The sequence below is a fragment of the Anas platyrhynchos genome, chromosome 15, assembly GCF_047663525.1.
Source record: "Anas platyrhynchos isolate ZD024472 breed Pekin duck chromosome 15, IASCAAS_PekinDuck_T2T, whole genome shotgun sequence".
Taxonomy (NCBI): Eukaryota; Metazoa; Chordata; class Aves; order Anseriformes; family Anatidae; genus Anas; species Anas platyrhynchos.
In genome coordinates, this window is record NC_092601.1 from 5,073,885 (window position 1) to 5,101,038 (window position 27,154).

General features: G+C 39.5%; 1 protein-coding gene across 5 annotated transcripts in view; it reads left to right on the forward strand.

Moving 5' to 3' along the window:
- RBFOX1 (RNA binding fox-1 homolog 1) overlaps nucleotides 1-27,154 on the forward strand; it is an 895,957-nt gene that overhangs the window by 192,252 nt on the left and 676,551 nt on the right. Inside the window, exon 1 of one of the 5 annotated variants that reach the window (XM_038186801.2) lies at nucleotides 923-1,233. The exons of 3 other annotated variants lie outside the window; for them this stretch is intronic. In XM_038186801.2, the coding sequence (XP_038042729.1) occupies nucleotides 1,189-1,233 (45 nt within the window). In that variant the 5' untranslated portion in view covers nucleotides 923-1,188. Of the gene's footprint in view, nucleotides 1-922; nucleotides 1,234-27,154 lie in introns of those variants that run through there. One more of the 5 variants, XM_038186802.2, reaches the window with a different exon arrangement.

The window sequence follows — 27,154 nt, forward strand, 5'->3', positions numbered from 1 at the left end:
TATGAAATCAGAATCTGAATCTAATTGTTTTGCACATTTTCAATTTTTTCAAGCCAAATTAAACTTTGTCTCTTGTTTTGTCAAAAACAGGTGCAAATTCTTTGATCTGTATCTGAAGAAAGGGAGTGATTAATAGGAATTATGTTATCAAAGATCATTTTTACTCAGCTTTTTGATTGCAAAACAGTGATAAATGTTGAAAGATTTATGTTGAATATTACTGAAAAATAAGGATATGTGTGGTGTGAAAATAAATTTTATATAAGTAGAGAAGTTCTCTGAGCAGTAACCCAACAGTTTTTCAGTTTTGTATGTGTGGTTGCGTGTTTACACTTTGTAATCCCATTTGCATAAATAGCTGTACTCTGGAAAACAAACAAAATAATTTGGTGTTTTGTTTTGCTAGTATATAAGCAATGTCTTGCCTGGCAAAATAGGCCAGTTTTAAATGTCTGAGATAAACAGACTACTTCTGCCTGCTCCACTAATGGGTTAATTACTACCATCTTTTGATGAAGGTGTTTGGCTTTTGCCTCAGTCCCAGCCTGTCATTTTCTTAAAAATATTTTAGTCTGCAACATTATTATTTATAAACAAATTCAGATTTTCTCTAGAAAGTCATCATTATTTAATCAAAATGGTTAAATAGTATCGATCAAGATTGTGAAGCCCCTCAAACTTTAGCACAAGGGTTAGTATTTGAATACTTATCAAATATTTAATACGTTTAGGGAAGCTTCCCATGCCTGGGTTGTTGAATCCAGTCCCTTCTGCCCTTACCCCCAGGCTGTGGGGTTCGGCCGAGCGTGTGTCAGCGCCCTCACCTGAGGGCAAGCACCGTGACTCGGTCCCTGCCAGGGCTACCGCGGGGGAAAAAGGCTCATCTTGGGTCAGCACGCAGAGAATCGCGTACCGAAAGTCGTAAATACCGTCCCACAGACATTTTGAATCGTGTAGGCACGGCGCAAGTAGCCGGGAGCGCTGTCGTTCTGCCTCCAGCCGTGCCGGGGCTCTGAGGTAGCGGCGGCTGCCGGGCGGGGGCTCGGGGGCTGGGGGCGAGCAGCTCGGCGGGGACAGCCTGACCTTCAGCGCCGGCCGCTCCGCCCGCCGCCGGGCTCCCGGCCGTGCTGCGGGGGTGCCCCGGCGGCTGCTCCGGCCGCGGCAGGGAGAGGCGGCTCGCAGCCCACGATGAAACCCTGGCAGCTCGTGGCGGGCGTGGGGGACACCCTTCAGGTGAGGCTTTCGAGAACTGCCACACCTAGGTGGTGGTGGCGGCGGCGTGGGGAGGGGGTGGGGGGGCAGCCCGTGGCAGCGACGGGGAGCCGAGCCCCAGCCGCCGGCAGCGCGAGCAGAGCGTGGGGCGGCCCCGCGGCGCCTTCCCGGCATGGCCGCCGCGGGGCTGAGCCTCCGCCGGGCTGGAAGCGGGGCCGGGCCGCGGGGCTCGCCTCGTGCGGGCTCCCCTGGCGTTGGCGCGGTGCGTGAGCGGAGAGGTGAGCGCCAGCGATGCCTGCAGAAACGGGGGGTGGGGGGTGGGGGGGATGTGTGTGTGGGGGTGGCTGTCCTTCCCCTGGGACTGACTGAAGTTTCTGGGAACTTCATGTTCGGAGAGCTGCAGAACTTTGATTTGAGGGGGTAAATATTGGCATCAACACGGCGGGAAGCTCATTAACAAGGTTTTTTGTTGTTGTTGTGGTAAGATGGATTGTTGACTTTTAGTAGGCAGTTCACAGGGCTCCTGACCAAACTGGCTGCTTGTTATCTTTGAGGTACCTGTGTGTTATCAGCGTAATGCCACAATGTCAGACAGCATCTTTACCCGAGGGTTGTAAAGCTGTGCTTCTGTGCTTGTTCAAATACGTGAAATTAAACAATGCCAATGTTTTCTTAATAAATACAGTTTAAACATTCACATAAATTTGGGTAACGATGCATATCTATATTTAGTAAAGCAGAAGCAGACTATAAAACTGGATTTTGAAATTTCATGTCAGTTGACAGCCGGATGCGACTGCAGAGTAATTTAAATATCTTCAATGACTTCAGTAATTTCCTTGCTAGAAGAAAAAGCTGCGAAAAAATCCTGAAGGGAGCAGGAAAAGTGGGTTTTGCTCGCTTGAAAGGACAGACTCTGTTCCTGCTGTCAGGACTATCTGTTATTTTGAGTCTTGCTGCCATGTGTTGCTGCACTCCGTGTGGTTTGGGCAGCAAGCGGCTGGGTTATGGCCTGGGCACTGAGAAACCGCCTCGCTGCTGGAATCACCTTAAATCACACCTCAGGTAGCTCATTTGGGTGGATGATCAGGAATTTGGTTTCTGTCAGGTGTGTCCCAGTAAGGAATTAGATTTTGATGCAGAAGTAATTAGGCTTCGCATAAGTATTAAATGTAAAGTACATGTGGATTTTTTGCAAAGTTTGAATGTCTTGATATTCTGTTCCTAAATTGTAGTTGTTTTCTTAATCCTTTGATGCTCATGTTGTTAATCTATTTTTAAATGTACAAATGGAGCTGACTTCTGAGTGAGCAAAACTGTAGTTAAGAGCATTCCCTGGCCTAGGGAGAGCAGCAGTGCTATGTGGTATCATGTTTTCCATGTTTGAATCGGTTAAGATAAATGGTGCATTGGTTCTGATCCTTTAAACATGCAGTTCTGTGAGTGCATGTGCAGTGTCTAAGAGGGCATCAGTTTGATTTCTGTTAATCCTGTGTGTCTGTTAGGGGTTGGACTGTTTCAGAGGTTTTCTTCCTAAAGCATTACCAATTTCCTTGCTACATTAAATGTTATAAACATGTCATATCTCAAGTTTCCATTGCCTTTTCTTCAGTATGGGGATAAGAATTTGTATTTGCTTTGTGACTTCTCAACATCCAGTTGATGCCTCGGCAAGTGTAAGTAGAATTAATTATGTGACTTTCCAAGCATTGTGACAGAAAGCGTCAGCTTCAAGATTGTCAGCATTTCTACATTAGTAAATATTTGCAGTTGGAATGGCATAACAATAGATGGATATAGCTACTTTACTATCTAGCAATATGTTATATTTGGTCTTTGTAACTTCAAACTAGTAACTTCAGAAGTTCCTTTAACTTGGAACACTTACCATTATTTTTTTTGTATATATATATTTTTTTTTTCATAAGTCTTTTGTTTTGCTTATAAACCACAAAATTTACCATGAAAGAGTTCATCAGTTTACTCAGTGATAAATCCTGTGGTATTCAAAACGCAATAAAATGTCTATAAGAACGTCCTCAAGTGGAGGTTTTTCATTGTCATGAAAAATATTGCTGTTAAATGGTAATTAATTTTATTAAGATAAATATCAGAAATGGCAAATGAAGCATCAAATTGGAAAGGAGATGAAAGAAATATGATTAACTCTTGCTTTTAAGTTATTGTGCCGCTACTTGTGGAAAAAAAGAGCCTGGAAAGTAAACCTGGGAAAAAACATGTAATGAACCACTTGGCAATATCTTTTTCAAACTTTACTTAATGTTTTAGGTTAGGTTGGTAACTAGGAAGGAGTTGCTGTTTAGAGAGCACATGCCTACTAAAGTCAGGCTTTTAGTCTACTTTAGTGATATGGATTTTGGAGTTTTTCTTAGAACAAATACCTCATGCAATACTGTGTTTAGAAAGCCTACAGTGGGCCTTGATTGTTTCAGATAAATTTTCAATTTTTGTTTATATTCCAGTCTTAAAATATATATAACATCTAGAAATTAAGCGTAACTTGTGAAATTTATTAAAGTTAGAATAAGGTTTAATTTTCCCAAACTAGTTATTCTGCCATAAATAGTAATATTTTCAAGCAGTCTAAAATCAATTTAGAACAGTTATTTGCCTTTTACTTTGTTTCAGCATATGTGACAAAGGAGTTGCTCTCAAAAATTGAGTTGGCAGAATGTAACAAATGCAGTAGAATACATGGGAGGTGATGTATTTTCACAGGTCTTTTTGGACACAAGACGTACCATATATGCATAGTCACCAAATGGAAAAGAAAAAAAAAAGTGCAGACTTTTCATTTAGAAAGGTGCATCATAAATATGTTTTCTCTAGAATTCAAATACCCTGGAGATGAATTTGGATGAGATATCTGATGGTTAGATTATTTTAAAAAAGAAAAAAAAAAAAAGTGAATTTTCTGTTAGCATTTCTTTCTAAGTCTGTGAATACAGTTTAATTTCATAACCTATCTTTTGTCATCAGTGGTGTTTTATATGTATAAGGATAGGTCCTTTTCTTTTCTTTTCTTTTCTTTTCTTTTCTTTTCTTTTCTTTTCTTTTCTTTTCTTTTCTTTTCTTTTCTTTTCTTTTCTTTTCTTTTCTTTTCTTTTCTTTTCTTTTCTTTTCTTTTCTTTTCTTTTCTTTTCTTTTCTTTTCTTTTCTTTTCTTTTCTTTTCTTTTCTTTTCTTTTCTTGTTGTTTTTTAAGGTATCAAGTGGAGATGATAAGGTAGGCAGCAAAGTTGCCGTCTTCAGGGACATTGTGCATTCAGTGCTTTTATTTTACTTGAACTTCAATTTGGACAGTGTGAGAACGTGTTTGCTTTGGGGGATTGGAATAGAGAGTAAGTATTTCTGCTTCATATTTGTCTTGATAATGTCTGTCCTGTATTGGGTTTCAGTTAACCATGTTAAATTGCATAGGCTGTGATTTCCCTTAATTGTCATTGAAAATAAAGCATTGTATGGCTTCTTCCACCAGGTTGCAATCAGAGACTATTTTGGTTCTGTAGTTAATTACAGATTTCATGCACAACAATAAGCTTCTGGAGAGTGATTTTTTTTTTATGGTTAGGAATATTCAATAAAAAATTAGGTATCACAGGTTTCTTAGTTGTCTTTCACAAACACGCAGACAAACAAAACTTCTTTTAAAGCACTAAAAGGCAGAAACTGCTTGAGTCAGCAGCCACATCCAGATGCTGCAAAATTGGGTTATGAACTTAAGCAAGTAAGCATGACAAAAAAACAGTTTTACTGCCTTCATGTAATATGCTTCTGGTATTTTTGGGGATACATATAAACTTAAAATTGTTTTCTTCTGTTAGGTGTTCACAAAATAGTACACCTCCAAGCCCAAGAAACTCTTGAAAACCCTCTTGCTTGACATTTGAACCTGCAGTTTATATTCAAATATTTTATTCTTAGTTGAAGCAAACAGTAAAAATTTCTTCAGCTTAATATTTCTGAGATTCAACACCTACTCATTTATGTTACCTGTATTTTAGTAAAGATGACAAAATACTCAGAACAGCTGAGTATTTTGGAATTGATAGAAGACTTCCTTTTCAACTAATACTTAGTATGAATTAAAAATAACATTTTACTAAAGATGGTTAGAAATCCAACCAAATAGTTCATGCTGAAGGCCAGATAATCCTTTTTTTTTTTTTTTGATACTCAATATTAAATAATTTTCAACAGTTTTTATATCCATTAATTATTGTAAATTTAACTGTGTAGAAAAGAGGGGGGAAGTAACCAAATGTAAGTCTTGGTACTAACAATGAATGGACCAACCTGAACTTGAGCAGAGCTTTAGCAGAGGTTATGAACTCACAGTCTGCATCTTAGAGTGCATTGTAAAACGCTTAAGAACAACTTCCCACCCTCTGCAAATGGAAATTGCATGTTTACTTGTGCTGTGCTGCTTTCTGTACAAGTGCTCATGGTTTTCTAATTTAGGTATTTTCCTTCTTACAGTTGATCTTTAATATTACATGAGTAAGAGTAAATCAGGAATGAGGTTTGAAACTCAGATAAGTAAATCATAGCTAATATGAAGGTTTGTTTCTGGCTACTAAGTGACCTGAACCCAATGGCTTTCTACTTTAGAAGTTAAAAAAACAAAACCAAAACAAACAACAACAACAAAACACAACACCAAAAACACCTGCATTAAGTGAGGGACATGTGACACATCATTGCTGCTTATCTGAAGAGCTGCTTGTCTGCTGCTGAGAACTTGAACATGATGCTCCAGCAAAAATATCATCAGTTTAGTGAATAAAGTCATTTAGGATGAGACACAGTATCTTTGAAGAACTACTGCCACACTGGAGGAAACTTTTTATGAATCTGACACTCAGATGAAGCCCTAATGGAGTACTGTATCTCTTTCCTTTTGTACAGTTTTATATTACTTGTGTAACTTTGTGTTAGCATCACGCATTCACCTTTTAAAAAAATTAATCCAGTCTCCCCACACAGTGTGCCCTTTGATACTGTAATCCTGACTACAGTTCAGCTCTGGCCTCTCATGTTTCATAAATGACTCATCCATTAAGAACTGGCAAGTAATGAGTGTGAGAGGAAGAGATTCATTTTTTAGAAGAATTTATCAATGGTCAGGTGTGTATGCAGACAAAGTTTGGTATTTGGTTGTGATACACAGGAACCTCAGACTGTTTATTTCCTGTTAGAGTACTTTGTAAGACTAGACTTAAAACATCACCTTATGTTTTCATTTGAAGACTTTTAATATTTTTAGAATTAGTATTTATTACTAAAATCTACATGATCAACATTGGCATGATTTTCCATCTTGCCAGTTAAACCAGCACCACGGGAAGCCATAATCCTGAACTGGTCTTGACAGTTACCAGGAAATCATAGAATCATAGAATATCCTGAGTTGGAAGGGACCCTTAAGGATCATCAAGTCCAACTCTTGACATCGCACAGGTCTACCCAAAAGTTCAGACCATGTGACTAAGTGCACAGTCCAATCTCTTCTTAAATTCAGACAGGCTCGGTGCAGTGACCACTTCCCTGGGGAGCCTGTTCCAGTGTGCAACCACCCTCTCTGTGAAGAACCCCCTCCTGATGTCAAGCCTAAATTTCCCCTGCCTCAGCTTAACCCCGTTCCCGCGGGTCCTGTCGCTGGTGTTAATGGAGAAAAGGTCTCCTGCCTCTTGACACCCCCTTACGAGGAAGTTGTAGACTGTGATGAGGTCTCCCCTCAGCCTCCTCTTCTCCAGGCTGAACAGGCCCAGTGCCCTCAGCCGTTCCTCGTACGTCTTCCCCTCCAGGCCTTTCACCATCTTCATAGCCTTCCTCTGGACGCTCTCCAACAGTCTCATGTCCTTTTTATACTGTGGTGCCCAGAACTGCACACAGTACTCGAGATGAGGCCGCACTAGCGCAGAGTAGAGTGGGACAATCACCTCCCTTGACCTACTAGCGATGCCGTGCTTGATGCACCCCAGGACACGGTTGGCCCTCCTGGCTGCCAGGGCACACTGCCGGCTCATATTCAACTTGCTGTCTACCACGACCCCCAGATCCCTCTCTTCTAGGCTGCTCTCCAGCGTCTCATCGCCCAGTCTGTACGTGCAGCCAGGGTTTCCCCGTCCCAGGTGCAGGACCCGGCACTTGCTCTTATTGAACTTCATGCGGTTGGTGATCGCCCAGCTCTCCAACCTATCCAGATCCCTCTGCAAGGCCTTTCCACCCTCATTCGAGTCCACAACTCCTCCAAGTTTGGTGTCATCAGCAAACTTGCTCAAAATACCTTCTATTCCTACATCCAGATCGTTTATAAAAATATTGAAAAGTACCGGCCCTAAAATGGAGCCTTGAGGGACCCCACTGGTGACCGCCCGCCAGCCTGACGCAGCCCCATTTACCACAACCCTTTGGGCCCTGCCCGTTAGCCAATTGCTCACCCAAAAAAACTGAGGTACTGTTGCCTTTGCCAAGAAGCAGAATCATCTAAGAACCAGATCTCATTTCAAATGGCATTTCATTCCAATTGATAGGCTTTTCCAGTATCAGCAGAGTTAAAAATACAACCATGGCAGACTGTGTGGACTTCCTATCAACAGAGAAGCCAGGGGAATCAACTAAATTCCATCAACTTCCAAGGGGAATCAACTTAATTCCATTTTGACTTTCATATTTGAAGGTATGAGTCTTTTTCTTCATGCTAGTTCTTTCTTTGAGTCACAACAGGAAGCAGTATCTCCTCAAGGAAGACATTAAGAATAGCATTAGGTATTTTGATGTCTTTTCTTTACTTTCAATTATATTTTCAGAATGTTTACATCTCTCCAACATGCATCTATGATTACGAGAACAGGTAAATCAATTCAGCACAGTCACGTAGCAGCTTAACAGAGCATTCTGTTTGCCCAGAGTGCAGACTCCTCTGTGAAAACAGTATTACACCAACTCTGCGTGGTAGCTTTAGTTCACTGATTGTACCCCTTCTTAAACCGGTGACACGAGGATAGTCTCCAGAGATAGAAACTGGGGTCAGTAAAGAGTTCAGCCTTGAGATATGTTACAATCTATGAATTGCCAATGAAATGAAAATTCACAAAATTGTGTATTCATGGATGTTACATGTTTTTTTAATGGCCAGCAGTTGCGTTGGACCGACCTCCTAGATTACATGTCCTATAGGAGGAAAATCTCTATTCATCAAGTCATGCCATAACTAAAAGCAGCAATCTTAAATGAGCAAGTGCAAATAGGAAACATCAACCATTTTATATAACGATTATCATATGACATTTTTAGACATTTGACACTGTGGTTCTCATAGCTTAATTGAGATGTCTAATTCACCCGTTGGACTTCTTCATGAGACAGAGGTTATGAGGTTTATTATTTTCCTAAAGTCTACTAGAAACATTATTCATAACTTACTATGCTCCTAAAATTGTAGAAGTGTGTAGTATGTGTAAATATATTCATGTATGAGAGCATATGATGTATTTAAGAGTCGATTAGCTCTTCCTGCTCTTAGTTTACGTCATTTCTCAGCATAACTATTACTAGGTACATTTTGCCTGCTAATGTGACTTTATAGGGTGAGTCTGGGGAGAGAAGAAATGCAAGGCCAGGATTTGAAGACAAGTTTTGGAAGAAGGCCTGTGAGATGATCATTAATGTTGGAAAAGACCTCCAAGATCATCTTCTTGACCACTTTAACACCTCTGTGCTTAGCAGGGGGTATATCCATTAACACCTGAAGTTATCTTGAATAACTTCCTTCCAGACAAAATTATTCCATGATCCTATGTCAGCAGTTGGGTGGACCTGATGAACAACGGTTTATTTCAGTGATTCAAAACTGAGGGTGAAGCACAACAGTGGTAAAATAGAAAATGCTTCTACAGTTTTGCAATAGGAAAAAAAAAAAAGCCTATGGAGAATGATCCAAATCTATACCAGAAACTTATATCAAGTTCTGTTTAGGTAATGAACACTGGCCGTTCTTATTTTCTACAAGTGTATAGCACTACAGAGGAGCCAAGGGCATTTTGTCCATTAAGATAACAGAAGACAAAGATGGATAAGGAATCTGAAATTCTTACAGGGAATTATCTTTAAAAAAGCACGCAGGATATATACATTTAACTCCCCAAGCATTTCTGTCTGTGAAGTATAAGGACTGTGAAATCTTTTTTTTGGGGGAAGGAGGATATGTTAGGTAATTAAAAATGTTTTTTATTATTTTAGCAATTCAACATTTTATCAATTTTTAAGAAAGCTGGAAACATAGAAGGAAAGAAGGGGATGGCATTACAACTTTGTTGCTTCATTTTGGAATTTTAAAAGGAATTGTCAATTTTTTTCCATGCTTAGAAATGTCCTTCTTATTCTGCTGAATGAAGAAGAAAAAATAAATTAAGTCAAAAATAAATTTGAGTCAATAACAAATGTTTCATTTGATATTTCAGCATTTCAGTCATCAGACAGTAGACTACATTTCACAGAATCACAGAATCACAGAATTGAAGGGGTTGTAAGGGACCTGAAAAGATCATCGAGTCCACCCCCCTGCCAAAGGAGGTTCCTTAGAGCAGACTGCCCAGGTTTTGTCTTCAAATAAACAGATTCTAACCTTTTTGGGGAGGTAACAGCATTGATGTTTTCCTCTCTATGTCTGTAGTGAGTAAGGCATGAAGCTATGGGCTTAAATTGCACAAAGAAAAATTTACATTAGGCATTAGGAGGACTTACTGTTAGTAAGAGTACTTAATATTTAATTAGATGGGCTAGGAAGATTGTGGGATTTATGCCACTGGAAGCTTTTAGGAAAGGTTCAGAAAGCAAAAATGCAGTTGTATGCTTTTATATGTAAAAACATCCTACTGAATTAATTTATAACTAAAAACAAGAACAAAAAAAAACAAATCAAAACAAAAAAAACTTTATTCTTATTCCTGTGTATTCCTTTTACTGAAGTAGTCTTCTACACGAACAAACTTACTTCCCATTCAGCAGACAGGTCTCTAGTATGTATTTCTCAAGAAAATACGTTTACCAAAGTTCTGAACCTGACCTCTCCCTATTTTTACGCTTCTGTGAGGGAAGACAATGAATCAATACTGTAAAGATTTTCCTGAGAAATAAGATTCTGAGAATGCTAGCCTTCCACAAAGTTAGGGTAAAATCTTGGATCTTCCCTTGGGCCAAATATTTCTTTGCGATACAGTGCAATACAGGCTTACCATTGAATGGACAAAGGAAAGGTAGTGGATGGCTTTTTTATTTTTATTTCATTTTATTTATCACAGAATCACAGAATTTCTAGGTTGGAAGAGACCTCAAGATCATCGAGTCCAACCTCTGACCTAACGCTAACAGTCCCCACTAAACCATATCCCTAAGCTCTACATCTAAATGTCTTTTAAAGACCTCCAGGGATGGTGACTCCACCACCTCCCTGGGCAGCCTGTTCCAGTGCCTAACAACCCTTTCAGTAAAGAAGTTCTTCCTAACATCCAACCTAAAACTCCCCTGGCGCAACTTAAGCCCATTCCCCCTCGTCCTGTCACCAGGCACATGGGAGAACAGGCCAACCCCCACCTCGCTACAGCCTCCTTTAAGGTATCTGTAGAGAGCAATAAGGTCGCCCCTGAGCCTCCTCTTCTCCAGGCTGAACAAGCCCAGCTCCCTCAGCCGCTCCTCGTAGGACTTGTTCTCCAGGCCCCTCACCAGCTTCGTCGCCCTTCTTTGGACCCGCTCAAGCACCTCGATGTCCTTCTTGTAGCGAGGGGCCCAAAACTGAACACAGTACTCGAGGTGCGGCCTCACCAGAGCCGAGTACAGGGGGACGATCACCTCCCTAGCCCTGCTGGTCACACTGTTTCTGATACAAGCCAGGATGCCGTTGGCCTTCTTGGCCACCTGAGCACACTGCTGGCTCATATTCAGCCGATTGTCCACCATCACTCCCAGGTCCTTCTCTGCCTGGCAGCTCTCCAACCACTCATCTCCCAGCCTGTAGCTCTGCTTGGGGTTATTGCGCCCCAGGTGCAGGACCTGGCACTTGGCCTTGTTGAACTTCATGCAGTTGGCCTCAGCCCATCGGTGCAGCCTATCCAGATCCTCCTGCAGAGCCTTCCTACCCTCAAGCAGATCGACACACGCACCTAACTTGGTGTCATCTGCAAACTTACTGAGGGTGTACTCAATGCCCTTGTCCAGATCATTGATGAAGATGTTAAAGAGGACCAGCCCCAGCACCGAGCCCTGGGGGACGCCACTAGTGACTGGCCTCCAACTGGACTTGACTCCATTTACCACGACTCTTTGGGCCCGGCTATCCAGCCAGTTTCTAACCCAACGAAGCGTGCGCCAGTCCAAGCCAAGAGCAGCCAGTTTCTTGAGGAGAATGCTGTGGGAGACGGTGTCAAAAGCCTTGCTGAAGTCAAGGTAGACCACATCCACAGCCTTTCCCTCGTCCACGCAGCACGTCACTTTGTCATAGAAGGAGATCAGGTTCGTCAAGCAGGATCTGCCTTTCATAAACCCATGCTGACTGGGCCTGATCACCTGCTTGCCCTGCAAGTGCCGCATGATGACTCTCAAGAGGATCTGCTCCATGAGCTTCCCTGGTACTGAGGTCAAACTGACAGGCCTGTAGTTTCCCGGGTCAGTCCTCTGGCCCTTCTTGTAGATGGATGTCATGTTTGCTAGCTGCCAGTCAACTGGGACCTCCCCCGATAGCCAGGACTGTTGATAAATGATGGATAGTGGCTTGGCCAGCTCCTCTGCCAGTTCTCTCAGTACCCTTGGGTGGATTCCATCTGGCCCCATCAACTTGTGCACATCCAAGTGCCGTACCAGGTCACCAACCATTTCTTCGTGGATAGTGAGGGCCACATCCTGCTCCCCATCCCCTTCCACCAGCTCAGGGTGCTGGGTATCCAGAGAACAACCGGAGTTCAAGCCAGAGTTCAAGAAGTATTTGGACACCACTCGTAGATAAATGATTTAACTCTTAGGTTACCCTGTGTGGAGCCAGGAGTCAGACTCAATGATCTTTGTGGGCCTCTTCCAGTTAAGGGTATTATTCTTTGATGCTATGACCTCCTCTACCATTGCTTACAACTTCACTTTCAAGTGAAATTTTTTTCAAGATATTTTTTTGCAATCTTTTACTGGTGTGTTTTCTGATGAAATTCTTATGTAGTTCTGAGAGAAAAAATAATTTTTGTCTTTATTTATGGAAGCAACAAATAATCTGCTCAGTAAGTGGCAAGACAGGTATAATTAAAACATGTAGAACTGGATTAATTTAGAGAACTGTTGCTATGTAAACTCTTTTACTATCTGTATATATAAGGCCTTCACTTACTCCTTTAGTATGGTAAAATACAAATATATAACCTAAACAAACTAAGCTATTTTGAATACTTTTGCTTTATTTCTAGAAAGTGATTTTTTCTTGTGACAACTGCACAGATTTTCCCATCTTCTATTAATGACATAACATTAAGGTTCATGAATAAAAATCAGATTACACAGAACATATTAGAGCACAACACTTTTACTATTTGAGAAGTGTAAGAGTGCCTTGGGGCTAGAGAGGCTCTGTTGCACTATTTTATGTGTAGTACTCTGCACTTTCTTTATGGGAACCAACAGTCCCTGCCCGAAACTCTCTGAATGAGGAAGCACTAGAAATAAAAAGTACATGTTCCTAACTAGTCAGTGCGCACAGTTGGTCCTTGCTGGGGAACTCTTGTTGTTGTGAGAAGGATAAGGACAGTGGACACCCTATTTTCTTGCTTTTTTTTTAAAAAAAAAAAAAAAAAAAAAAAAAAAACCAAACCAAACCAAACCAAAACAAAACAAAACAAAACAAAAAAAAAAAAACACACACACACACAAAAAAAACAAGTTCTACAGGTATTAGCTAGTTTGCTATAGAACAGAAGACTATGTGAGAGAGAACTAGAAAAAAATCTGTGGGGACAGTCCTCTGCCAGCTGCCGTGGAAAATAAATACTACGTCTTTCCTAAAGCTGGAGCGGGAATGGGAGTTGTGAGCAAGGTCCCAGTGTGTTCCAGACCCCTTCATGATACAGCACAAGCACCTGCTGTGGCTAACCATATTTTTTCTAATCAGCTTTTACCAGTCAGCAATGATCGGATGGACATTAAGAAAATATACTATTCTGCTTTGAAGTAATATCATCTCAGATGAAGTAGTGCTACTATTAATTAAGCTCAGAGAAAACTGAGGGTTTGGAATAGGCTGTAGCAAAAAGAAGGCCAATATGGAAATACTAAATAGTACCCTCTAATATCTGTATTAAAGAAGTAGTTGCCAAGATGCTGGTTACTTGCAGGCATTTCAAACTCCAAGGGGTTTATAAAGAATTTAATATTTTCATATGCTTCAGTGTAAAGCCATCTGTTGCAGTGACAGAACAAAGCGTGGAGAACAAGAACAAGCGTATGCTCATGGAAGTACTCCATCAAATGTTAACAAGACAGAAACAAGATACACAGCAGCATCTTGTAACAAATGGGCAAGGGAATTGAAAAACATGGCAATCATATTCAATATTTACAGTTATGATTTCTTTTCTAATTTCTCTTTGTGCTGAAGTGTTAAAAATAAAAGTCTGTCAATACAGATGGTGAGGGAGACAGGAAGCCTTAGTAAAATACCTCTACCTGTTGCTGTGTTTTCATGTTTCTGCTTTCTTATATTTGGGAAAAGCAGTGTATTTGTTGTACGTGGTGTAGAGTGTCATAAATCTGCTTGACTTTTTAGAACAAATGAAACAGCCTCCAACACTCACATGAGCTGAACTTTCCTAGTGCCACCTTCCCAGCCCCCGTTTGGAACAACTTTTTATTCTTCACTGCACAAAAGAATGAATCACGTTGTGGTGTGTGAAGTTAGAAGGTGATACAGTGTGACTTTTAACCTGTTGTACCCCAAATATGGGACACAGTGGGCTAGTGAGGGATACAAAAGGATTATAGAGTAAAAATGGTGCAGAGACATCAAAGAAAAGGCAAGTGTTCAAGAAAAGTTACTTTGAATCTTTTGTCAATGATATTGCAACAAGCAAAAACCTAGTTCTAAAGAATCTATGTGGTTGGATTTTTAGTTATGAAGTATAAAGGATATATTTTACAGTGATTCTGTTATCTTCATGTCTCCATTCTGTACAGCTCGAGAGACTGGGAGAAAGGATTGAATTAGATTGTGCCCTAGCAACACTACGAATTTTCTAGGAAGTGCATTTTATGTTTTAAAATGAGAGACCCCCAAAAGATGTGTATTGAAGGGTTATGGAGCAGGTTATGGTATGATGCCCTTCCTCATCAGGTGTGAAATATCATTTCTGATGCAGGACATGCAACATCTTGGGTCAGTTATGAAGTTTAAATTGCTAAAATTCCACATTAATATCAAAAAGACTACAACCTTAAACTCATATTCAAAAAATCAGGTCTGTCCTATTTTCTTAATGGGATTTATGAACATAGCATGAGTTAAGTGAGGGAAATCTACAAAAACTTAAGCCAGTGTAATGAGGAGGTGGGAATACAAAAATATACTGGCAATACCGCCTGAGTTAATAAATAACAAAAGTATTTTTGTATTGACATTATTGTCATACTTCTGCATTCACTTGTAACGTTCAGGTCATTTTATTTTTAGTCCCAAGACAGTCTGAAAGATTTGAAAAAAATACATTGTGGAACCTTCCTGCTATATTAAGCTCTGCTGTGATATCCTTGAAGAAACAAGCAAAAAGTGAAAATAACAATGCCTGATTATTATTATTTTTTTTTGACTTCAGATAAATATGCAATTTTTCAAATTGCTATTTAGCAAGTGACATCTTGTGGCTAACTAGAAAATCCTGTATCTGTTTTAATATTGAGTAGTAAATAATCTAAAAACACAGAAATTTACCAAAATAGTCAAATCATAGTATGTAAATTATCAAGAGTTTCCAAAACATTCTTTGAATAAAGACCAAAAAAAAAAAAAAAAAAAAAAAAAAAAAAGCATAGAGAGAAGTACAACACCTTGCTCAGACTTCAGCTTATTTAATATCTATACGGGCTTTGTTAGAATGGGTACTCGTAACACACTTTGACAGTGAGTTCTACCATTGTTTATTACCTGATGTGTTTAGAAAAATTGTAACAGGTTGTGGTGGGAGGGGAGATGTCACAGTGCTGTTAATTTTCATTGCACATTCCCATGTCCTTTTTCATGACAAAGGGAACTGAACTTTGTGGTTCACTGTACCTTCTATTAGTATTTATCTTGACTCCCCTTTTGTTTTCCTTAAACAAACAAGCAACAACAAACAGCTTTAGTGTTATTTCTATTTTTTACATGAGAAGTTTTAGGTCTTCTAGCTAGTTCAATCTCTTGTTATTACTGTGAACCTTCTTATGGACCCTCATATTTTTACAGTGTTCTTTTTGTTCTGACTGATCAGTTACACACAAGGGCATCAGGTGTAATTGAGCTGTTTTAATTGTGGTATACACAGCAATTACCGTAATCACTGTTTTAAGTTAATGCAGATCATGACAACTCACTCATTTATGAGTGGTTCAAATGTTCCTTTCCAATCTGAATTACTTTGCACTTATAAACATTTAATTTTCACTTGCTCCCATCCATCAGATCTGTATCTCTAGCCAGTACAACACCATGCTCAGTCTCTTCCTTGTTGGAGCCTTGTGTAGCTAGCCAGCTTAATTTCTGAGTAATCTTTGTGCAACTAAAACAGATGCCTCTTTATTGCAAATTATAGAAAAATTCCTAGTAAGATATCATATACCATTAATTGCTTTATTTCTGGTAAGGAGTCCTGATTCCTTGTCAACAAGATTTATGAAGTATTTTGTCCAAATATTCATATGCTACTTGCATTATAAAGTTTAAAATATCTATTTGATGGATATTGATGAGTTGGGTTTTCTTTCTCAATAAACTGTCCCATCAACCTATTTGACTTATGTGTTGAAAAGTGGTAAGAGATGGCATGATACTCTAATGCTGCTCAGTATTAAATGATTGTGAAAATTACTGAGTAATAAATTCTTCTGTGTCATTAAGATTAGTATTAGCAAAATGTATGTTACATGTAACAAATAAATGTACGTACAACAAAGTGTGTACTTTGTTGTATTTATTAACGTAATAGCACTAGTTCTCAGAACAGAAAACAGTCAACAAAATAAATGAGAAACATGCACAGTCCTAACAGGTCAGTGCCTTTTGATTCTCATTGTGCATGTTTGTAGAGTCCTTAGAAAGGGTCAGCCCAAAGCAGATCAACATCCTGTGTCATGGTGCTGTCACTGCTGTGGGTAACAAGTTGTCAGCAGGACCAGCGAGGAAGCTGCTAGTTAAGGTGGGGCTTCTCTTCTCCACTTGCACATGCACTCTTTCTTCTCAATATGTGACAAAAAACTACTGCTTGTCTTCTGGGCAGTGGTGTTTGTTGCTTTACTTGCTGCTATTTGTTCTTTCCATGTAACGTTGAGTATTGTCTTTATTTGATTTTATGTTGATGGTATTTCCCAATTGTCATAAATGGATGAAATTGTTAAGGGAGCAAGAGATATTAAATTTTGTTCCTAGGCAAGATTGTTTTTATGGTAGCTTGTCATGCACTACAGTTACTGCATTGACTGTTGGTAATTAAAATTGCCACTAGGCCCCCAACGATTCTACAGGAAATACCATTGTGAAGTGTCTTTACCCCAGTAATAATGATTATAGCTGCTATTTTTGTGGCGTTTAGCACAGCTAATGTGTACTAATTCACTACTTGAGAAATAATTTGAGAATTTCCCTCCCTTCCTAAAGAAATAAATGCCAAGTGCAGAGCTACGGATTAAAAATGTATCTCTGAGGAATCTTGTTGCCAGGAATAACACAAAACTTCAAACTTTATTTACTGCAGACGCATGTTAAATAGTTTTTATCTTTTCTTGCACCTCTGTGGGATAGCATGAAGTCTCTTGGTTGCTTGTGATAATAAAGGGATTATTTTCTCCCCTTAACCAAAATGATGTGTTCCTAAAGTAATTCACTGCAGTGCAAATTATAACTGCTCTTTTGGGTCGTGACAGGATTGTAATAGTCTTGTGTCACTGGTCACCTCTAACAGCTTTCTGGTTCTCAGTGCTGTCAAGTGGAATTAAAAAAAGAAAGACGAATGATTTTTTTTCTTTAGCTGATGAGAAAGCTTTCGACGTTTACATATTTTTTCTCTGTTCCAGGTAGGAAATATGTTGGTGATTACTGGAATTTTTTTGTGTGTCATAAAATAATTTGCTATTGAATGAGCTTCTAGGCATATTAAAAGCATTTCTTGTATGCTGATTTATCTATTTCAAATTTTGTGAGAGGGTTTAAAGTGTAGCTTTACATCTACATCTTTTATCTACATCATTAATGTAGATTAGGAAGAAAATAGAAAGGGAAAGATGTTTTAAGTGAGATAGTTAAGTAGTTAAATGCTCATTGAATTGCCAACTGAGGACTTCTGGGGGGAGGGAAGGGTATTCTCGGTTTTATTAGGTACAGGTGAAGGGCTATTTTGGTGCAATTGTTTGTGTTTTTCATCAGCATCTCCCGTGTGGGTCATGATTCCAGTACACAGTCTTGTAATCTCCTGCAGTGGCAATGATTCAGCTTAAAAATCAATAGGGCATGAGGTGTTTCAAGTTCTCATTATTGTAATGTGTCAACATCACTTCAGTGACCCCAGAGCCCTATGCTGGCTGATTTGTTCTCTGATTTATTGTGCAATCTTGTAGGGCAGACTGTAATTTCACTTGGAACCAGAAACTCTACATGTATGGTTTGTGTCCCAGTGTCCAGTCATTAGGATGTCGAGAGATAATCAATACCTCTGTTTGCTACTAAAGTTGAGTGAAGCTGTCAAACAGATAAATTATGAAGAATACAAACAAAAGAATATTGCTATGGCTTAGCAGACTGGGAAATGTTTTTATTTAAATTTTATCTCCCTACCAATTCAACAAATGTTTTTATAGCTTTGCACAGTTATAATTTATACTCCCCTATACGCCCAGAATTTTCAGATCTTAAATTTTATAGGTTTGTTATGTTGTCTGTCCATTTATGGTTCTGTTTATCTTACATATACCTACCCAAACTTAGTAAAATCATCAACAGGAAAACAGTTTTTCTAACTGCTGAAACTGAATAAACTTGATGTGACTTCAGCGTATAACAGTTAAAGCAACATTGCCAATTTCCCAGTCCTCTTCTATCACCCGTCCTAATTTTGATGTTTCTTTACAATGGCCAAAGTGCTGCAAGTGATAACAGTGTAGTCTATATGAATATGACCTTGACGATATCATATTTATCAATATATTTAGTATGTCTCAAATACAGCTGAGGTAGTTCAGCAAAACTGTAAACTCATTGGATTTTCAGTTCATTGACTTGCTTGCCTCATATGCTAATAAGTGCTTAATGCAACACTCTTGAAGGGTTATAAATAAAATTTCAAAAAGTGATACCCACTTCATTTTTGTTCTTCATTTTTGATTACATTTTTTTTTTTCTCCAAAACTTTCTTGATGTGTTTTGAGGGAACTGTTACTGTAATCATTTTACACATTTAATAATAAATGTAGGTATAGTACAATCAGTAATTATTACAGAGCAAGAATGTAGTATTCTGGAAAAGATGCTTCTTCAACTTCCTTCTGGTGCGGTTCCCTGACCATTGCATGGTGAAGTGCATTTGGCAGTAGTCTCCTGTGCTTAACTTAAGGAATGTAAATGCCTTTAAGATAAATGAATGCACTGCTGAATGAGAGAAGTGCATATTTTCTGAGATAAATTCAATGTTATATTTTGAAAGGGAGCTTGAGATCATCACTTTCATAACTCATTCAAGGATGGTCATTCTGTTTTAGAACATAGAATCATAGAATATCCCGAGCTGGAAGGGATCCACAAGGATCATTAAGTCTAACTCCTGGCACCACACAGATCTGCCCAAAAGTTTAGACCATGTAACTAAGTGCACAGTCCAATCGCTTCTTAAACTCCAACAGGCTTGGTGCAGTGACTGTGTCCCTGGGGAGCCTGTTTTAGTGTGACAGCCCTCTCAGTGAAGAACCTCTTCCTGATGTCTGGCCTGAACCTCCCTTGTCACAGCTTGACTCCATTTCCTTGGGTCCTATCACTGGTTACCAGAGAGAAATCGGTGCCTGCCCCTCCACTCCCCCTCATAAGGAAGCTGTAGGTCGTGATGAGGTCCCTCCTTGGCCTCCTCTTCTCCAGGCTGAACAGGCCCAGTGACCTCAGCCACTCCTCATACATCTTACCCTCTAGGCCCTTTACCATCTTTGTTGCCCTCCTCTGGACACTCTCCAACAGTTTCACGTCCTTTTTGTACTGTGGTGCCCAGAAATGCACACAGTATTTGAGGTGAGGCCGCACCAGCACAGAACAGAGCAGGACAATCACCTCCCTTGACCGACTAGCGATGCCGTGCTTGATGCACCCCAGGACACGGTTGGCCCTCCTGGCTGCCAGGGCACACTGCTGGCTCATATTCAACTTGCTGTCAGCCACAACCCCCAGATCCCTCTCTGCAGGGCTGATCTCCAGCATTTCGTTGTCCAGTCTGTACGTATAGCCAGGGTTGCCCTGCCCCAGGTGCAGGACCCAGCACTTGCCTTTGTTAAACTTCATGTGGTTGGTAATTGCCCAGCTCTCCAATCTGTCCAGATCTCTCTGCAAGGCCTTTCCACCCTCAACAGAATCAACAACTCCTCCCAGTTTAGCATCAGATGTTAGGCTACTAGAGGTATTAGTATTAGATATGCTAGTATTAGATGTTTGGCTACTCCTTGCTGTGGGAGTCATTCATTGCATGGTTGCCCAGGATAGACACCTTCTATTCCTAGTGGAGAAGGTATAAATGGAGATTTGGCCCATACTAGTGTGTTAATTCTTGTGCTTGGGGTGTGTGGGTGTGGTGTTACTCCATGAATCTCACCAACATTTAGTTTCCATAAAATCGTAATCATTCAAGGCCTGCAAGAGAAAAACATGCATTCTTGCATCTGGACACCACTCTTTGGATTCTGTAAGAATGCTAAAGTAGGTTAGCAGATTGTCAATTAAGTGCAAAATATCCAGCATCTGGAAGTACACAAAGTAAGTGAAAGCAGACCATATGTATATTCTATGCTTTTTGAGAAAGTGTTGACTGGGAAATATTTTTCCAGTATACATATATTCAGATTTACTATTTTCTTCCTTCCTCAATACTTATTTCAGGAGAACTTTCTGCTTAACAATTCAGAGATTACAGCTTACTTAATAAGCAACCATCAGACAGCATCTAAAAGTATGTGAGCCTTAATTAAATAAATCTGAAATTAGGCAGTTTCTACAAGTTACTTGAAACATTAAGATCCAAATTCACCACCAAACCTGACACAGACAAGTATATTCAGAGTTAGAAACAAAATGAGAAAAACTCGTTACTCAAATTCAAGGTCATCAATTTCCTAAGCTATGTTCCTTGTTTTATAATAGGAATTCTGCAGTTAGATAAACAAATGTTCAGTATTTTATTGGTGGTGAGTTGTTAGAAAGTTAATAAATTTCTTGAATCTGTGGGTTTTGTCCTCTGTTTTCTCACCCAAGCCACCAGTTTTAATTATAGTCTTGAAACTTTTTTTTTCAAGTCATCTCCTTGTAATCTGAAGGCATGCTACAACAATCTTTAACACTTAAAAATATCCCGTGCAAAATTACTATTTTGTAGGTATTATTACTACTACTCAGAAGGTTATTATCCAGTCTCACTAAGGAAAGGTTGACTTCATTACTGAACAAAGTGCATGTATAAATTTGCATGTGTGCTTCTCTAATATTGGAAAACAGGCATGTTTGACTACAGTAGAAAATTGTACACAGCAGATAATTCCTGAAAATCAGTGGTCCTAGATCACTCTATCAAGAGTTTTTTAATATGAAAGTGTCTTATGTCATTTACAAAGCTGATCTATTTAAAGACTTTGCCAGGAAATTAAATTGTCATGGGGTTGGTACAGCTGTCAAAACTTCACATCTATGGCCTGAAATATCATAAAAAGATATGGGTCTTTTCTACATGAAAATGTGACCTACATAACAGAATAAACTGGCATAATGCAGGGAAGGGAGACAAGGGAGAAGGTTGGCTGGAGCAAACCTTTCATGCATTGCACAACCCATGAAAATCTGTGGAGCTGTTGCAAAGTAGATAACCTGTGCAAATTAATTTGTCTACTGTGACTCCTATGATGCATAATTTGCTTAACTTTTTAAGTGTCCCACATTCTGGAGGCCAGGATTTATTATTTTTTTTAAGTATCTTATATGAGTCTCATCTATCCCTTGAGATACTGATTTTAAAATATAAATACATGGAAAACTTGCAGGAAAGTTATCTTCACTGTGATTATTTTTTGAAAAGCTTCACCCTCAATAGAGTTTTTAGTGTTTAAGGAAAAGACCTTTTTAGTTGGCCATTTAAAATTCTTTTCCTTCTGCTGGGTACATGTTCTACCACCCCCCAGTGATTTTTAGAGCATACAAAATATCAGAGTTGGTTATTTTAGCTCCCTCTGAATACTTTTGAAAAGTAAAAACAAATGTTAAATTGCTACACAGATCCATCTCTGCTTTTTTCCACCTATTAATCAACTACCGAGGAGCATACAGTTTGTGGAACTCTGTAAATGATAATTCAGAAGTTAAGCACTTCTGATTCCTAATGCTGTGGGAATGACAGGTGCTGGGGGTTTCTGTTTGTCTGGCTGGTTGTTTTTTGGGGAGTCTTTTTTAAAAATGTGTCCTTTGCCTTGATATAACTAAGAAATATGCAAAAATGAGACTTGAGTACCGCATTACACTTCCACCTGCTTAGAACTTTAATCACTATTGCAACAGACTAACAGTTTGGTGACACCCATTCAAATCCCTTAGGATAATAATGTTCTGTCTTGCCCTTACCTTTTCCTCCTATGGAGTTCAGTTTTCCAAGTAACCAGAGCAACATTGATCCCCTACTGAAGGGGTGGGAAGCAATCAGACTGATGGAGTGATGGCATGTGGAGCTCCACAGTGGATTCATCTGCACTCCAGGCAAGGGGTGGTAGGTGCACTAGCACCTGGGAAACAGAGCATTATCCCATTTCACAGCGACTTAGTACTGTGGCATTGGTCACCTTGTGTAGGAGGTCTGGAGTGGAAATTATCTGTGCACAGTGCTCTATAAAGTGCAAGTTTACTTGACCTGGTTACATAGTAAAAGGTAGTTCTTTGCATATGCTTGCTGGGTTGCAATAGCTAAATGTGGTGAGCTGTAAATAAGAAAAGAGCTGTTGAGGGAGAATCTGTTCCAGTTAAGCAGCAAAATTAACTGGGAGAAACAGTGCCAGAGCAATTCCCCTTTTTCTGTTCTGCATTTGTTCTTCTGGAGGCTGTCTTACTACATTGTGTACTTTTGCATTCACCCAGAATATTATGTTTTTACTTGTGTTGGATATGTATTCTTTGTTCTCTTTATTATGCCATAAAGGCATTTCCATCAGTATAATTAGTGGTTATTCTACTAGTTATTAATTATGATTTTTATTTGTATCCTTGAAGACTCTGCTGTCATCCTGTAGGTTTGTGTTATGGGAAGACTGGAAACTCAGAAGTGAATAAGGTTAAACTTGGAAGGAGAATGATAGGACACTGGAATGGGGATAAGAGGAAAAAAGGTAATATTTATATTTTTTGCTTGGCAAGAACTGTATGAAATTTCACAAGAACAAGTCCAAGGTCCTGCACCTGGGATGACATTAACGGAACTGCCCAGTGCAGGTTAGGATCTTTGTGGATGAAAGAGACCTGGGAGTGCTGGTGGGCAAGTTGAACCTGCAGTGCCCCGCTGTGGCAATAAGGGCAAATTAGATCCTGGGTTGTATCTCTAGGGGCGTTAATAGTGGGGAGAGAGAGAGACAGCTCTATTTGGCACTTGTCAGGTTGCACCTGTAAGTCCAGTTCTGGTCCCCACAATCCAAAAAAAAAAAAAAAGATGTGGATAGACTGTACAGGGTCCAAAGGATGGCCACTGAGATGATCAGTGGGCTGGAGAACCTGCCTTTCCTATGAGGAAGGACTGAAGGAATTAGTTTTTTTCTCTCTGCAGAAGAGAAGGCTCAGGGGAAACCTTGTCACAGTATTTCAGTACATTCAGTGTTGCTACAAAAGGGGATGGAGGCTCTCTCTTCACAGAGAACCCCAAGGAGAAGTCAAAGGGCAATGGGTGAAGGTGCACCAAGGGACGTTTCATCTTAATATAAGGAAGACATTTTTTGAGAACAATCAATCACTGAAACAACCTCCCCAGGGACATGGTAGGGTCTCCATCACTGGCTGTTCTGTACAGGATGCTAGGTAATCTTACCTGGGCTCCCTTTTCCCATCAAAGGTTGTACTTGGTGGTCTTTAAAGGCCCCTTCCAACCTGGGCTGTTTTATGATGCTATGATTATTGTTTGTGAAGAAGAATTTTAAGAGACAACATGGCAATGAGGAGAATACTTGACTGGGAAAGAAGGCATGCAGAACCCTAGTGCAGGGGAAGTGGGAAGACTGGAAAACTGAAAAGGGAGAAGATAAAGGTGGACCAAGGGGAAATGATACTGCAGATAGAGCCTCTGTCACAGCACAGAGCATGCAGTGCAGGGGAATCCTGACAAGGCCAGGTATTAGAAAGAACAGAGAGCATGGACATCCCCCACCTAATGGAACTAATGGAAGCAGCAGTTGGCACAGGACGACAATTGCCTGGCACTGTTGGGTTACTTCTGTTGCTTCTTATGCTTGGCTTCCAAGAGCACAGACAGTTGATAGATTGCCAAGTTTGGTAGCAATGTAAATGCAAGTAAGTGAAATGACTGAAGACAAGTGTACGCAGACAGTGCTGCAATTCTTACTGACATTTTTTGTCTGGTTGATCTACTTCTGAATTATAACCACTGCATAGCAGAAAACAGGAAAAGAAAACATTTTTTCATCACTGTTTGTTCAGTCATTTTCATTGTATGCATGCTGCCATTATATTTGGCATCCTGATAAATGTTTTTGATGCAAAAAGTGTGATTATTTCATGTTCTGTTGCAAAGCAGGCTTCATCTGAATTTGATGAGTATATTCAAATAAAAGGTTCAGGAGAATTCACCAAAGTTATGGACAATTTCATTGGTTTAGTGTGTTTTCTTTTATTTGGAAATTGCACTGAGCTAGGATGAGATTTTGAGCTGTAGGTGTTTCCACTGAGTTATGGAAGGCATCTAGTCAGACCACCTTCTGCTAGGGTTTTGGCACACCTTGCTGTGATTACACGAGGAAAATAGTCATGTATTGGTATTGTTGCCAGTGAGTTGTCTGAATGTAGCATTAAGGGGCTCCATATGGAGACAAAAAAAAAAAAAAGTCTTTTAAACTGTGAAGCTCACTGTAATTTCAACTGAATATATTGTTTTTACTCTTAAACACCTGCCAAGTCCTGCCCCCATAGGCAGTTGCAGCGTTACCTGTGCCCTCTGTAGTCACCTTCCAGGGTGTTGTGAAGCTCAGTGTTTTCAAAGCACTTTGAAAAGTGCTCTCTTAAAAGGATATTATGTGTGCGTAAAATACTGCTGTTCCTGCTGAAGCTTGGACAAACTATAAACCTTTGTGGCTGCAGAAAATTACTGAGTGCTGCTTAAGCTGTTCAAGTGCTGCTTTACCAAATCAAAGATACTGTGCTCAAGCACTATAAAAAAGAGAACTCCCACAGTGAGAGACAGCTTGCTACAATGGCATTCAATTCAAGGTCATGCCTAACGTCAGTCATGGGAGGAAAAAAGCCAAATTAAGCATTTTTAGCAGTGAAAATCTATTGAGAAATAACATTAAGGGTGTGAAGATACTGGAAAGCAAAACAGTAAAATCCATGTAGCAGAACAGTTGTGTAAGCAATGTTATAGAAATGGGCATCAATATACTGTCATTTACATTTTGTGTACCACTAACTGAAAACAGTTGCCTTGCATGATCTTGTTTTTTCATGATTTTGAAGCATCTCATCTTTGTTATTACAGCTCTTATCTGGACACTACCTAGACTGGGGAAAAAAGTGTAAATTATATACTTGTATTTTGCATAAATTACATACAAATTGTGTACTGAATGGGAAGGTTATTGGCAGTCATAGTGCTGATATGGCGATGGGAGGTATTTGATATTTTTCTTGGGTGATCAATGTTCAGAATTCTTGAGAAAGTTTGCATGTATGAATTTTTTTAGTAAGACTCACCAGCCTTTATACCAAAATATTCTATGTATATGGTAATTATATTTCTCCTGTGTTGATTCTGGTTTTGGACAATTGATACAATTGAAAATTGTAAATGGTATTTCTGTTGTCAATTACAGAGGAAATATAATGTCTGAAATTAAATGTCTGAAAAAAAGAAATATATATATATATAATTTTGTCATTTCCCATTGGATTGGAAGCCTGAAGGAAATACTGAAGGCTTTCAACTTTAATAACTTTTATATGATATTAAATAATAAATATTCTGAGTGATCTTCAGCACAATGTTGATCAAGAGATATGCATAATAAAATCTTAATGAAAAAATTGTTTGTGCTTTGTTTAGTACAGTAATTGTGTTCTGTGACAGTGGAATCTGGAAGCACTACACAGCTTAGCAGAGGGACATATGTCTCAGGGTGGGAATAGAAATTTTTCTCTTTGACAGATTTTCTTGAAAACTAGCTTCACACTGGCAGCCAGATTTTCCTAGAGAAGAGAATGCCAGAATGTTACAGTCAGGGCTCCTGTTTGTTCAGAGCACTTTGGTGAGCTGGCAGAAGATCAGCATGTTGCCTGAAGGTGCGTGTCTCCTGCCCAGGAGTGAAACACACCATAGTGCTGCAGGGCCAGAATGTGCATGGACAGTAGCGTGAAGTTCAGGGGCTTTAAATCATGACCATGTACTCAGTGTAAGCAAAAATTTAACCTTAAGGTTCACCTTTGTAATATTACAATGGTATTGCTGTAACATGCTCTGTTCTGATCAGCCTTGTTTGCTGGCCAGATACCTACAACAAATGCTGAGCTGTCCATGGGAAAAGAAGCAGAGAATTTCATTTCTTCTTGTTCTATCCTAATTCCAGGTTAGTTGGTCTTTTTAGTCATGGTGACTAAGCTCTTAATTAACATTTCCTGCTACTGCATTTTTTAATTCTCACTCAAGTACTTAATATCAGAAGTACCACCTCCTTCTTTCTCTGCCATGCAATGTTCCCATCACTTCCTGGAGCTAAGAGAATTAGATTTTAATAATGACATTCAGTTTGCAATGGTGAAGCCTTTAAGCATCACCTGCACAAAGGTGATGCATGAAGGAATAGTTTTTGTGATGAGGTTTGAATCTGGCACATTTCCAACAGAATTCACAGGATCAGAAATCCCTTGCGGTTTAAGAAGTGTTTAACATCCCCAGGAGTCACTGCTGCTCTCATTGGAAGTTTTCAGTCCGAGATGTCCATATGTTTGTTTTTCCAGAGTTCTCACAGTGTCAATTTGATATCTCATAATCAGAAACTGGGTAATACTCAATACTAAAAGAACGCCTGAGTGGGAAAACAGGCACAAATATTATACATGTAAATTACGTGGTTACACAGTGAAGGCATTTTTAACACTGCTGAACAAAGACTTCAGTTACTTCCTTGAACATCTTGCAAGAAGTATCATAATATATGATAATATTGAATTATTGATATTGATTGATAATAATAATGAAGTGTTAGCTGGAA